Source organism: Acanthochromis polyacanthus, chromosome 3 (assembly GCF_021347895.1).
Source record: "Acanthochromis polyacanthus isolate Apoly-LR-REF ecotype Palm Island chromosome 3, KAUST_Apoly_ChrSc, whole genome shotgun sequence".
NCBI classification, from domain to species: domain Eukaryota; kingdom Metazoa; phylum Chordata; class Actinopteri; family Pomacentridae; genus Acanthochromis; species Acanthochromis polyacanthus.
The window spans coordinates 17,948,783-17,963,026 of NC_067115.1; the positions used below are offsets into that span (position 1 = coordinate 17,948,783).

General features: G+C 39.1%; 1 protein-coding gene across 2 annotated transcripts in view; it reads left to right on the top strand.

The window, feature by feature from the left end:
- Nucleotides 1–2,749: 2,749 nt before the first annotated feature.
- Nucleotides 2,750–14,244, top strand: part of tusc3 (tumor suppressor candidate 3) — an 84,486-nt gene continuing 72,991 nt past the window's right edge. For both annotated transcript variants that reach the window (XM_022201766.2, XM_051945868.1), the window contains exon 1: nucleotides 2,750–2,893. In XM_022201766.2, the coding sequence (XP_022057458.1) occupies nucleotides 2,789–2,893 (105 nt within the window). In that variant the 5' untranslated portion in view covers nucleotides 2,750–2,788. The remainder of the gene's footprint in view (nucleotides 2,894–14,244) is intronic.

The window sequence follows — 14,244 nt, forward strand, 5'->3', positions numbered from 1 at the left end:
TCCCATATGTGTTTCACTGAGGCACATTTTTTTTATATATTTCACAGCCCTTGTTTTTTGTATCACTCTTTAATCATTAAAGACAATATTCCAAAGTCTCCATCCAAAGTATGTATAGTCTGTAGTCAATGATGCAGATGTGCAGTGGCAGCAACTATCTTTAATGCTTCTCTCTCTCTCTCCCTCTCTGTCCCTCTGCTCTCTCTGTCTCACAATGCAATCCTCTAGGTTGGATCAGATAGGAGCTTTATTCTTCTGCTCAAATGCAAAGCACAACTGTTCGGTTTGCTAGCTGCAGAGCTCAAAGGAGGGTCACATTATTCTTGTTTGTGCCATGCAGCATTAAGTTCGACTGCAACTTGCAGGTTACTGGTTAGCCTTAGCTACTCTGAGATAACATAGGGAGATGGTCATGAAAACCGAGACGATGAAGGCAGCAGCTTCTTTGCCAGCTGTTTCAGAAAAAGTAGGGGAAACTGGCAGAGATCCAGTTTTCCACAGTTAAACTAAACTTTGTTCACTTAAGTTACTGGTGTTACTGTATTTGTAATACTGTCGGCATTACAGCTCTCCTCACCTGCAGTTCTTTAACATAAACACTTTAAAATTGATGTGCCACATGTGTTTGATCGTGGTGATCTTATGAATGACAAAATACAAATATTGATTTTAGAATTGAATCGAGCTGCTTCTCTACATCTCTATTTCAGGGGGGAAAAAAATCATGAAAATCTTGTTGATGTCTCCCCGTAACAGAAAAATTCTAGAAATTATAGTTCAGAACAAAAGCTTTTGCAGCCTTTTACAATCCACAGTATAGCTTATATGACCTTAGAAAGTTCACAAACTTCAACTCTAAACAATAAGGCAATTCCAAGGGAATAATTTTTGCAGCCAAGCCCAGCAAGTCTGGGAATGTTTCCATGACTGAGCTGCTACAGAGTGAATGAACTGCGGTTTAACAAGGCTGCAACACGTACTGATTGTTTCACGGTGCATTGGCTTTAATATTCCAACATGCGTTTCATTTCATCAGTGTCTGTGTGAAAGAGAGAATCAGAGCGAACCAAATGGGGAGAGTTTAGTAGAAATAGACATCCTAATTTAAAACACAATCAGTAAAATAATATATTTTTGGTTTTTATTGTATGCAAGTCTTTATATTCCATTCAGTTTAACTTGAAAAGTATTACTCGCTTCACAATTTAAATTCTAGAGCATGCCACTTTTCTTTAAGTTTCTTTGAACTGATCATTTGATCTTGCACAAGCCACTCGGATTTTGAACATTAACACCCCTTACTCCATGCTGGAGGGGCTGGAAAGCACACATCTTACCATTTGCCATGATATATACCTCAATTTTATATAGATTTGGCAATAAGTGTTTGTTTTTATACCTGCTGATTAGGTTATACATTACACTAGTAGATCTATGAGTACATTTTCAGAACTATTAACCACATGCATGGGAGAGCTTAACTGTGTAACTGTCAATATACCACCTGAGTAAGAGACTGAACACAATTTTACACTTTAGAAAGTGAATGCAATGAAGGAAACTCGATCTGCTACGGTTTCTGCCTTGCCTCTGGCTTAGAACTCAGGTATATCAAGTGGCCAGAAAAGTAAAGGCCCATGCCTAGTGTAATGCAATCCCCTACAATATCCTTTGCAGTACTTACATGCCTAATGGTCTAATGCTGGGAGTGTGTTAGAGTAATGGCCCTTTAGTATTTTTGCAAAGTTGCACTGCACTACTTTAAACCCAAAGTTTTCTAATGTCTCATACATATGTCAACTACAGCATCCCAAAAAGGCCACAGAGGCCCTCCTGCTGTACATGTTCACATTTTCACAGATGTATTATTTATTGCAACTCTGATGTACTGCATTACATTAGTCACAGAGTGCTTAGGCGGAATTTCATCAGGAGACGGAGACATGTCACCCCCACTGATTTCACATAAATCATTTGTCCCTCTCAATGAACTTTATCAAGGGTCTAGTGTCTAGTGCAAGCTCAGTCCCCCCTCCTAAAACATAGGGGAGAGAAAGAAGCAGAGAGACACACACTGCAGTCTTTGCTTCAGACTTCATATTCTTTCATGCTTTTGGCAAATAGCAAGCTCAGTTACTGACAGATGACTCAATCAGGAAGAAAATTTCACTATTTCACTAAGTCGTTTCAAATGTTCAGAGAATTCCTTCTCGAAAAGCAAAAGATAAAATTCAATTAAATTGAACAAATATATAATATTTACTATTCTGCTCTGTGACTTATGATTCACATACAATATAATTCTCTGACTGACAGATGGTATGGTTGGTAAAGCCCAAAAAATGGTGAAGAAACAGGCATTCTTAGGCTAGTGTTGTGATCTCAGAATAAGTTTAATGTAGCCTGAAAATCACATTATTTTCAGGAAACAAAAAAAGGTCCAGGTTGACATTGTAAAGGCATGACAAGTTTTTTGTTGTTTTTGTTTTTTCTTGAATTTTTCATTATGTCAGCAGAGCATAAATCTAAATTACAGCTAGAATGCACTTTTTCTATCAGGCCTAAATTCAGGGTATAACAGTAAGTTAGCATTTTGGGGATTCCTCCTCCCAAAAAGCGGTGTGGAAAATATATAAGTCGATGAGCTGCATTAGCGTCACAGCTCTGTCCACCTTAAAAACTACGAATCCCAGCTGCTTCCGCATTCAATTCCCTCTTCTCTGAGTGGTCGATTCGGAATCCAATCAATTGGCAGAGACGTGTCGCACTGTCAGAGCATCCTTCCGTCATGGCGTCTGTTTGGGCTAAATCCGCTGTTAACCTGCATACCCTGACTGTTTTCTTCTTCTTTTTGATATGTTTGCCGTCCGGGGGAGGACAAAAGAAGAAAGAGGTAACGCATCATCCACGAGAATGTGTTTTTAAAGCAAATACTTTCGTTCTCTTGAAAGAAAAGGCTGCTCAGGTTGAATCTGCCGGTGTTTGTTAAGCTAACAAGCGTTGGTGTTTGGTCAGGCTGGATCGGAAGTGTGTCGAAGAGAAGACCTGGTTATCCAGTCTTTGGGGAACAATATTTTCCACTTGCGTGCTGTAAATTAGAGTGGCACTAGTTAAAAGCTGCGTTTTCTACGTTTTTTAATCGGACTCCTTCCTGTACGCTTTGCTAGCTTTGTGTACTTCACACATGGACATGCACGGAACAGTCACAGCACGCCACTCTCGGCATTGTGCGGATGTAGTACTGAACTAAACCGACGTGCTAACAGTGACACTTTCACAATGCTTTGACGTTAGCAATTTGAACTTCTGTACGATAACTGCTGTTACCATAGTGCACTGTCGCCTAAAAGGAATTTATAGGGGGAAAAAACGAAAAATTAAACCTAAGTGCAAGACGTGCTGTGGGTGATGCTGCTGAGAGTCGCACAACAACCGCAACAGGAAGCTACATGCTGTCTTCATTTAGGTTCTGTGGCAGTGTACTGCAGATTTAATATCAAACCGTCATGTGGTTATTCTGCTAAAGTGCAAGGAGGTCAGCTTCATTTTAAAGGAAATGAAGAGGAAGTTGTTGTGGCTCATTTGCTTTGACTGTTTGCTACTGGGTCAAAAGGTGTCTTTGCATTGACCAGATTAAAGTGTCTTAATGCTCCGTAATGACAGTAACGACACAGTCATTGTTGACCGGGTTGTTTATGTCTATATTGCAGCAGCATAGGTGCAAATATTTTTGATGAAATACTGGAGTACCTGTCTATTTATGTACGTCTGCGTTACTCAGTACACCACTGTGCTGAAAACAAACCAGACAGTGGCCAGACATGCAGGAAATGTAATGTTTGTTTTTTTTCTATTTAACTTGTCATTGTTTTGCCTAAAAGTTGTGAAGCTGTATACTGGATGTCTCATAACAGGGGCAGCAACCACAGGAGCCCAAAGGAACACTTTTTGTGTGGAAAGCATTTTGTGATGGACATGGTGATGCTTTGAATACGTTTTCACAATTAGTCCATAGATCTAACTTTATTTTACCTACTCATATATTTGTATCTGATGACTTAATGTGACTGGAGGAACTTAATGGTTGCCATGTGTACACTAACTAGTGCACACATGTTTTAGCTTATTCAAGGCAGATATTCTGAGTCATGTTTGCGGTAGGCCTTGCACTTAACATCAGTTATCTTTAAAATTTTGGCTAACTATTTTTGCTTTTGGGCTTGTCAAATGTCAGTTCCGATTGTAAACTATTTAACAGATGTGCAGTTGAAATTGTAGTTGCAAATAGACCAAGCTTGACCTGTTGACAGGCGAGAGATTGACAGGTGGAATGTGCGACTTGTGAAAATTGAACAGTGTATTATTTCTGATAATTACTCCGATTTTTTTTCCTTTGGTCATGTTGTGATCTTTAAAAGAAAAAAAAAAGAAATTACATTTTATGCAACAATTTGCTTTGCCCTGTTACATAGCATGTCACATCTCGCATTTTATGTGTGTTTCAGTGTTTTGTTGATGTCTAACATCATTATCTGCGATGTAGAAGTCCAAACAAGTCTGAAGTAGTGCATCCTCATCATTGCTTGGCAATAAAATCCTGACCACTGAGCACCTCTCTTGAATGACTTCTGATAGCACTGTCAGCCGAAATTGTGATCATATTGAATGGCGGTGCAGAAAGTGGTGTCAGCATCTGGTCAGGTTCAGGAGTAGTCTCGCTGAACTCGTCAGCATTCCACACTGGAGCTGAGAGCATCAGATTGTTTAAAAACGTAGTGTGTGTGTGTGTGTGTGTGTGTGTGTGTGTGTGTGTGTGTGTGGCTCTCCTTTTCTATCACTCTTCTCCCTGTTTCATACACAGTTTGGTTTGCAGGTGGATAGTTGTGACTCTACATTTTCTTATTTTCGTAGCTAGACTTGCTGTACTATTAATCTGTGCACTCTAGAAACAGCAGAGGAGACTCTGTTGCTTGATGCTTGAGCTGTCAAATGCACTTTGAAATGGGTTTTTGAGCTTTTACCACAGTGCATTTGGCTGTTAATAGATTTCTGTGGACTTATGGGTTTAGACCAAGTCAAAATGGGGACTTTGCAAATAAATAGAAAATCAACTGAGCGGTGTAATTGGTGAACACATTTTTAACAGGTGAACAAATATTTGAGCGAATGAATTGACTATGTCAACAAAGGGATGAACAAAGAGCTGACTGAGTGGAGGAATAAATGATGAATAAATTGTCAGATTAACCACTGAGGGAAGCTTTTGAGCGAATGAATGAATAATTGAGAATGACATATTTGCCATGCAATTCAGTGTAAATATGTATTTTTTTGTCATTAAGTCTGATGGCTTGTGAGACGCGTGCAATTATCGTGTCACATTTCGCTGGCTTTCATTAGCAATACATTTAGAATGTTTATTCTCTTACCTGTCCCAAGGAGATCTTAAAAAATATTATATTTACATATGCACCAGCTAGCTGCAACATTAGAACTACCAACATTTGAAGTGAATCACATTGATCATTTTGTTGCAATGCAGTGCCTGTACACTTTGGGTCCTAGCATTCATGTGCGTGTTGCTTTGACACATACCACCTATCTAAACATTGTTGCAGACTAAGCAGACCCACCAGTGGTAAAAACACTTCCAGATCTTCCTCAGCAGGACAATGCTCACTGCCCAGGAAGGGTGCCATGTCCATGCCTGATGGGTCAGGGCTGTTTTGGGGGCGTAAGGGTGACTACACAATGTTAATAAGGTTTTTACATTGTTGTGGCTGATTGGTGCACATGTACATTTTATTGATGCAAAATCTGTTTCATATATTCAGCAGCTTCCAGATTAGTGTTTATTAGTGTTTTGTGGGGAAAAAAGCAGTCTGTAGCTGAACTAACTTGTAAAATCTGCAATATTTCTCAAAGTTGCGATGACGAGATTAAAATAATATATCACTCTTGAAATTTAAGTCGTACCAATTTTTCCCAGGGGTGCGCTGCATCTCTCCATCAGTGCTTATTTTCAGCAATGCCTTGTTTCACATTCACAGAAGTGCACAGGGGGGGCTGCCCATTATAGCCGCAGTCTGCTGTTAGGCACTGACCATCTCAAGGACACCCCCACATTATCTAATGACTGACAGAAAGAGCACTTCTCAATTACTTACTCAGCTGAAATTTATCCAGCTATTGTTAGTTTGTGTCTCTGACATTGAAGCAGCTGTCTTTAAAACTTTTATCTTAAATATTTTGTCTGCCAACATTTAACTTTGATCTATCCTGTCTGAAAGATCTGAGTGTGACTTTGTACCAAATAGCAGACAGGAGGTAGACACACACACACACACACACACACACACACACACACACACACACACACACACACACACACACACACACACACACACACACACACACACACACACACACTAATACAGCCGTACTTTCAATGAGCCACAGGAGAGATATTGAGGGGTTATAATGTGAGAAATGTACTTTCCCAGTTGCCTGCCTGCGGCGATGGCAGAGGAGGTGGAAGAGGCAGAGGGGGTGGAGGAAGATCTTATTTAGCTGGAAATGACCAAAATGGTGAGGCAGCACTTTGAATTCATGTCACCAATTTCAGCTCTCCCTCACTGGCCTTTCGTCTGGCCCTGACCACTGTATGCTATAGCTGTAAACTGCAGGGACGGGTAACATATGTCAGAAGTTATATGTACGGCTGTTCTTATACATTAGAATCTGGAAATGTTTGGTAAATAAGTATACACTGGTTTGCATATATATTTGTTTGTTCTTGTCTCGGGGTCACTTTGTCGTTATGCATAGAACTACAGCTGAACGGCAGATAACATCGTGATTTTATGTCAATTATATGCCCTAAATGCATTTTTAGGATGTTAAAGCTGCTGTCCGGAGTTTGAATCGCAGCGTCTCCCAAAACACTGGTGGTCCCTCCCTCCCTCTGATTTCGCCCCTTTATTTGTGCACGCGTGCAGTACATGAGAGAAGTGCCCGGAGTGCTGCAGCATCTCGCCTGTTTTGCTGTTTTCCCCTCTTCTACATTTAGTACATTTAGTAAATAATAAAGGAATTACGTTAGAATGCTGTATTGAGTCTAACTTGTCCTAATACCAAAATAACATGAATCTGCTAGGACCAACTAGTAAAGTTTCAATATGTGATTACACTTGTGTATCCCTCTCGATGACGTTGTTTATCAAACTTAGTGCATTTACGCGTGTATATGTGTTACATTGTTTATTTATTTCTATCTAGAGTTCAGAATTGCATGACTCCTCTGACGAAGAGTATGTCCCAGACGCCCCAACATCTTCCTCCAGAGGTCCGGCATCTAAACGAAGCCGTCAGGCGGGCTATGGAGGCCGTGGTCGGGGAGCGACGCGAGCACCCCGAGCCAAAAAACGTCCTGCAGTCTCTTGGCCTGACAAGCCGTGGGATTGGTAACTTTTCTGGAAGTTGCTGATCCCTGATGCTCTCTCCTCCACAAGCAAAACAAATGTGCGCGCGGTTGCGTAGTGTGTAGCTCGCCCACCTCTGCATGGGCTTGCTTGCTGTGCGCGTAACCGTTGATTGACAGCATGACAAAGCTGAAGCTCGAACTTGATTGGTCGGCAGCGACCGGCGCTTTTTGGAATAACATGGGGGTCTATGAGAGGAAGGCGGAGCTCAGGAATAAATTTTCATATCGCGTCATACTAACATTATATTATAGTATCGAACTAGACTAACACATTTAAGCTTTGTTAAAAAATGATACATAAATTGAAAACAAACGGAAACTCCGGACAGCAGCTTTAAGGATGAGGGAGAGCATTAAAGACACATGAAATTAAAGCGTCAAGCTTCACATTTGACTGATTTGGTTGTCTAGGAATTGCTGTTGTGTGGTGTTTGGATTTACTGTTGAGTTTTTTTGTGGTACTGATCGCCTAAAACATAAGACCCCTACTGTTTCTATGTTCTCCTATTTGTCATGGACTTTCTTGAAGCAAAATTTAATGCCGGCTTCAACCGAATAATTAGCTCATGGTTGCTAATTTCACATTGCACTGTGTCTGCTTCATTATGAAATGCTAGAAGTTATTCATCAGTTACAGTTGGCTTTTACAAACCGTTTTTAATTTCTGTAATATGAATTGACTTTGCAGTGTTCGTTCACGATTTCTTTGTTATACACCAGTATAATGAAATCTAACAAAGGTATAAAATTCGGGGGCACAACTTTAAATGTTTTAAATGAACACGAAGTAGAATGAGTTGAGTTTGTATTACCAGTGCAAGAAAGGAATGGATTAATTGCAAATCAGGATTATAAACATTTACAATTCTATAAGTGGAACAAAGCCACGAAACTCAGCAGTTATTCTGTTACTATGGATATGCAGAGTTGGTCTTTTGTATGTGCCCTCTTCTTGTCTGCATGAAATCACATCTTTGGCTGATCAGTTCATTGAAGGGTAGCAATATTATGAAAACTGAAACTTTCGCACAAAGTTGTAGAAATACTGAAAATGTCACATCACATGTTTGTTTATGGGGCCTCAACTACTGAAGGCACCACTGAGGCTATAGATAGTAGAGAAACTGGAATGATGGTGGCAAGTGCAAATGTACACAAACAAACCAACAAAGAACGAGTAAACACCTTAAAAACAGGCATATTGATATGTATAGCGGACTCATGAGTGAGTGAGTTTTCACCGTTGTTGCTTTACGTTAACAACACATCGTCTAAATATTTATAAATTATCCTGTTATTGTTTGTGATTTGCAGCAGCTAGCATCTCTTATAGCAATGCTTCACATACAACGTTCACAAATGCTTTCACAACATATTCTTGGTTATGTATTATAGCAATAGCTCAGAATTGTTTTTGATGATTTTCAGGAGTTTATGGTGAAAGGCATAAATGAGACTTGCAGACACTTCTATAAATACTGCAGTTTGAGGAATATGCACACAGACAATCCACATGTGTATCAGAAAACTCAACAGCAATCTCCTAATAGCAAGAGGAAGAATGGCATTGTTTATTGTGTTTTACTGGCAAACAACAAAAAAGCTTCTTCCTAAAGTTATGTAGATAGCCATGAACTGTGTTGTAAAGCTCTGGTAGAGCTGTCTGAAATATATTATGGCGAGGATAGGGTTTATGGTGGCTCCTTAAGCTCTAAAAATGACAAAAAGCTGTATTCTCTAGATGCTTTTCAGAAAATGTATTGTAGATTAGCTGTAGTACCCAGTTGTCCCACCGGGTGTAGTCTCCTACTGTTTAATACTGAAGTTCAGCGGTCTATAACCTTTTTAGCACCACGTACCAGTTTCAAGCAAGACAGTTTTCTACAGACCGGTCATTGCGCACATAAGAAATGATAATTTTCTTTTTTTTAAAATCATTATTATTAAAAAGCTTATCCTAAATGAATACAATTACTTTTTATTGTTTTATTGCTAAATATGTTTTTATTTTTTCTTCTGTCTCACCCTCTTCCTCTTTTCAAAGAAGCTCATCAGAGATGTTTGTTTTTCATTCATTTTGGCAGGGGTTAGATTGCTGGCTCCATTTAATGGCTGGGCATGTCAAGTGTGGGAAACAAGCACAGGCAGAAGTGATGGGAAGACGATCAAGACACTTTAAAAAACAAAATACTGTCCAGACTTTGCAAGAAATAAAAAAAAAAACACACCTTTTATTTATTTTTTCCCCACACCATCCTTCACTGTCCTCACAGTGTACTGTGGCCTGAAATCAGTGTTTAGGGGTCGTCTCACAAACTATTTGCATCTTTTAGACCCAAACAGAACAATGTTACTTTCAGTCCACAAAATGTCACTGTCCATTTCTCTTTTGGCCAATCAAGGTGTGCTGTAAAATCTTCAGCACATGTCGTTTTTGAAACAGTGGGACTTTCTTGCCCATAGATTGGCTTGACATAGTTGTCTTCTAATTGATACGGCACCGACAGGTAACTTTAGACCTTCTTTGATCTCCCTGAAGCTGATCATTGACTGAGTTTTTGCCAGTTTGGCTATTTTTCAATCCATTTGAATGGTAGTTTTCCATTTTCTTCCACATCTTTCATGTGTTGCTTACCGTTTTAAAGCGTTTAAAGCCTATCATTTTCTGCTCTTCTTTATATGGTTTCACCTAGGTGATAAATCGATTAATTCGATTAATTTGCCTTTTTAAAACCTGACGATTTGAAAATTTGGCCAAATTGTAAAATCAAGGCGAGCTTAAATATATAACAATACAGATTCTTCTTCTGCCTTTCACGACTTGTGCACTGGCGTTTGCTTCCGCCTCTCATCTCCTTCCACCAAAACACTCACACGAAACACAAGAAACAACAAAAATCGATTAAAATCATAATCGTCCAAGATGACTACAAAAATCGGGATTATATTTTTTTGCCATATCGCCCAGCCCTAGTTTCACCTCTCCAATCAACTTCTTAATCAAAATACACTGTTCTTCGGAACAACAAAGGAACAGTCCACACAGTGGTTGGTCTGGTTAGTGATGTTGGACTGCTATTATTTTGAGCACAACTGTACGCCCAACAACTTATGTGTTAATAAATAAGCAGGTTGCAGCAAAAGCATCAAAGCAGAGAGCATTGTGGGGGTTTAGCTAGCTAAAAATGTCTCAACCCCAATCTTTTACATCTGATTAGGACATCCCTTGAGAAAATTTTAGCATGTGGTCTGTGGAACATAGTACAAAATTCATGCCGTATATTTCTGGCAGATGTATATTTGATGTGCTTGCTGGGTGGATAATCCACATTGGGGTTTTGGGTTATTGGGTTATCGCTTAGTGCTACTTGTTGAGGTGTGCTGGTAGATGCTGGAGGAGGGGAGAGAGAGGGAGATAAGACGTTGCAATTTCTGACAGTCTCTCCACGGTCACAATGAGTGTCGCATTGGGTCGGAACCATTCAAAGCATCATAAATAGTTGAGTAAAAAATTTAGAAAAGTGAGCAAGACAAGTGCCCGTCAATGCCTGGTTCCTTTCTCACCTCCACACAATTCTCCAGGTAGAATGCAAAGTGGGTGTGATTGTTGGGTCATCAATTTGGCATAAATACAAATACTATTTGAGATTGAAAATGTATCCTGAATGAAAGCTGTCCTTTAGACAGAAAATCCTGTTCAAAGATAAATCAATCTGAAAGGTGAAACAAGAAATTGAGTATAAAATTAAGGATACTGATGGTAAGAAATAAATTAAAATCCATTCAAAAAAAAGTGAGGGCAGCAGTGCTGGACCCCTGCTTTTTACATCCTGCTATATGCCCCTCAGGCAGAGGAAGAAATAGTCACGAAGAGAGAAAGAATATTTATATCCTTTCAATACGCCCTCGTTCATCACCCCAGCTCTGCTAGATATTATAGCTTGTGTTGTGTTTCTGTCTTAAGGCTGACCACAGCACAAAGAAAGAACCGGTGTAAGCACTTCCTATACCTAGGCATGTGGCGTCAGGGGAGGTAAGGAGAGAAAAAAACAGTCCAGGGCAGCGAGTCTGAAGCAAGGAGAATTATATATCTGGAGAGTTATATATCTACAGAGAGATAGAGATTGCAAAGTAGTGGGCTTGCTACCACACCCCGGGACCAGTCTAATAAGTGGTTCAGAATAATAAGAGTCTGCAACCTCGGCACACAGAGGCCCAATAAACTACCGGGTGGGCTCTTCAGGGTATAACCCAAGCCACTTGCAGAGTTTAGACTGGGGCTTATGAAGCTAAACACTGTGTAAGCAGTATTGACTCTTGGTTTTCTGTTTGACCTGTTCATTGGAAAATAAACCTTAGTACACCGTTTATACATTCTGCTCTGTGTCCTTCTGCCAGTGGATTTTATAGTACCAGCAGGTACAGTCTGTGAAAACAAAGAGTTTTTCCCAATTATTCTCTCCATTAAGGTAAATTAAATTTTGACATGTTTATGTGCATACATTTGAAAGCATATAATAAAAGGATAAAATACAATAAAAGCAAAATAAGCCTTATAAATGGAAAGTGTCAAAAAATAAAGCATACTCTTAATTACCACTGCCCATTACATTGTCTTTGTGCTTGACAGCTTCGCCTCTGATGTCAGAATTCAGCCACAGGCTCTTTTTATTTCCATCCAGCCTCTCTAATAATTTCTGCTGTCTCCGTATTTTTATGAAAGGTTGTTCATATCTTTAGTGGCCTTGTATGCAATTTCTTTACATCCAAAATCTGTCTTTTTATCAATTTTTGTCAAAGCTAATGAAGCACAAAAATGTTTATAATTTACTTTGACAACAAAAAACGACTAGGAGTCCTAATGTTGGAAAGTCCAGATTGGAATAGCTTTTACAATCACAAACTAGCTGCTGACTAAACTAATTTAGTTGGACACAATATATTGATTTGCCAGAGTTTTAGGATGTAAGATTAATTGAGGGAACATAAACTAATTCCTTTCCAAGAAGGGCTTAAGCAATTGCCATTTAAAATGACATTATTGATGTTTACTTATTTAGGAATTTTGATTACTTTGAAGTACATGTCTGTATTTAAAGCTAATTTTCTTCCCCTAATTGAAATAAATAAAGAGAAGATAGAATGCAGGAAGACACCACTAATCTCTTTATTGGGAATGCAGTCTAAATGATGCTTCAATCACAGCTACTTAGTCTCTTTCAGAACTTACCCATCTATCTCCCTAAAAATGTTGTTTCTTTGTTTATTTTTTACAAATTAAGACTGATGGGTGATTCAGTGATTGTCCTTTTCTCTTTGTGTGAGAAAGGTATTCCAGTACTCCTTTAATAAGGGGCAAAGTTATAGCTATGAAGGGAGACCTCTGAGGAATTACGGTGTTCTTACACAAGAATATTGACGAATGTAAACGATTCATTTTCCTCTGAAAAAAGCAAAATGATCACTACATTTGGGCTAATATTTTTTTTGACAAACTGTGTGACATTTTATACCGGAAACCGGAAAATTCAAAGTGATAAAATAATTCAACAAGGAGGTGGACTTACATTGGCAGTACAGTTCCAATAGGAATGGTTTCTATTAAGCCCTTTAACAAAGTGAAAAGGTTTAGTGTTTGTATTTAGCAAAATAGAACATCTACATTGAGGATATTTTAGTGGTATTTTATGTACAGACCAGCTAAAACAGCTCTTTTCTTCTGTATTGTAGGGTTTGGGAGTTTGATAACTATTTCACACTTGGTCTGTTATCAGAAAAGAGCAACGAGAGAATGCAAATGAGAACAGTTTTTTTGGTCATTTCTGTCTATAAAATGCAGTATATGTGAGCACAGAGGCAAAGGAAAAACAAGCAGATGCGGAGGCCTTTACCCAGAAAGTCACCCGTGTTATTTCTCTTCAGTTTGTGCATTGTGCTGTGCTGCTGTATTTTAGCATCTGAACTCTGTCCAGCACGCAAATCACCTTTTTGTCTTGTGATAATGTGACGTACTCCAATACTTTGGAAGCCCTGGCTCTTTGGAAACTTTTACACGACACTAAAACAGAGTTTGTTGCTGTTGCCATTGTCTAAAACTGTAGCAGTGACCACAACAATTTCATAGTGATGCTGAAGTAAAAAAAAAAAGCTGAAAGTCTACATTGGTTAAAAATAATGTCAATGAGTTTTCAGCATTACTGTCATTAATAATATCAGTGAATTGTGGTACCTATAGTTTCAATATTGCTGGTCAAGGTAGGTGAAGATGTCTACATACAATTACGATAAAGTTGTGTATGTTGTGCGGACGTATGTGCATAAGTTTGTGCTTGGTTCAGTCACCTGTCCAGTCCCTAACTCTACCGAATTTAATTAGGCTTAGTGCTATCATACAGCACTGTCCAGGTTTGTCTTTATGTTGCTGTATGTCTGCTCTTTTCCAACTGTTTTCATTGTCACACTGTCAGAGACACCTAGTTCTTCTTTCTTTGTCACTTTTGCTTTTATGTTTTTCTTTCCCTTGTGTTTTATCATAGCCTTTGTTTATTTCTCTCTTTTTTTCTGCACATTTTGTGAAATGGGTCTTCTGCTCTTTTTCTCTCTCTCTGCTCTCTTATGCAGATATGCCATCCAGTGCTCAGTCTCAGTTGATCTCTCTTTGCCTTCTCTCACATAAATAAATGTATATGTATCAAGGGGTCAAGAGAGATGAATATTGCGTCCAGTCTCTCCCCAACCTCCCCCCTTTCCTTGTGTGTTGC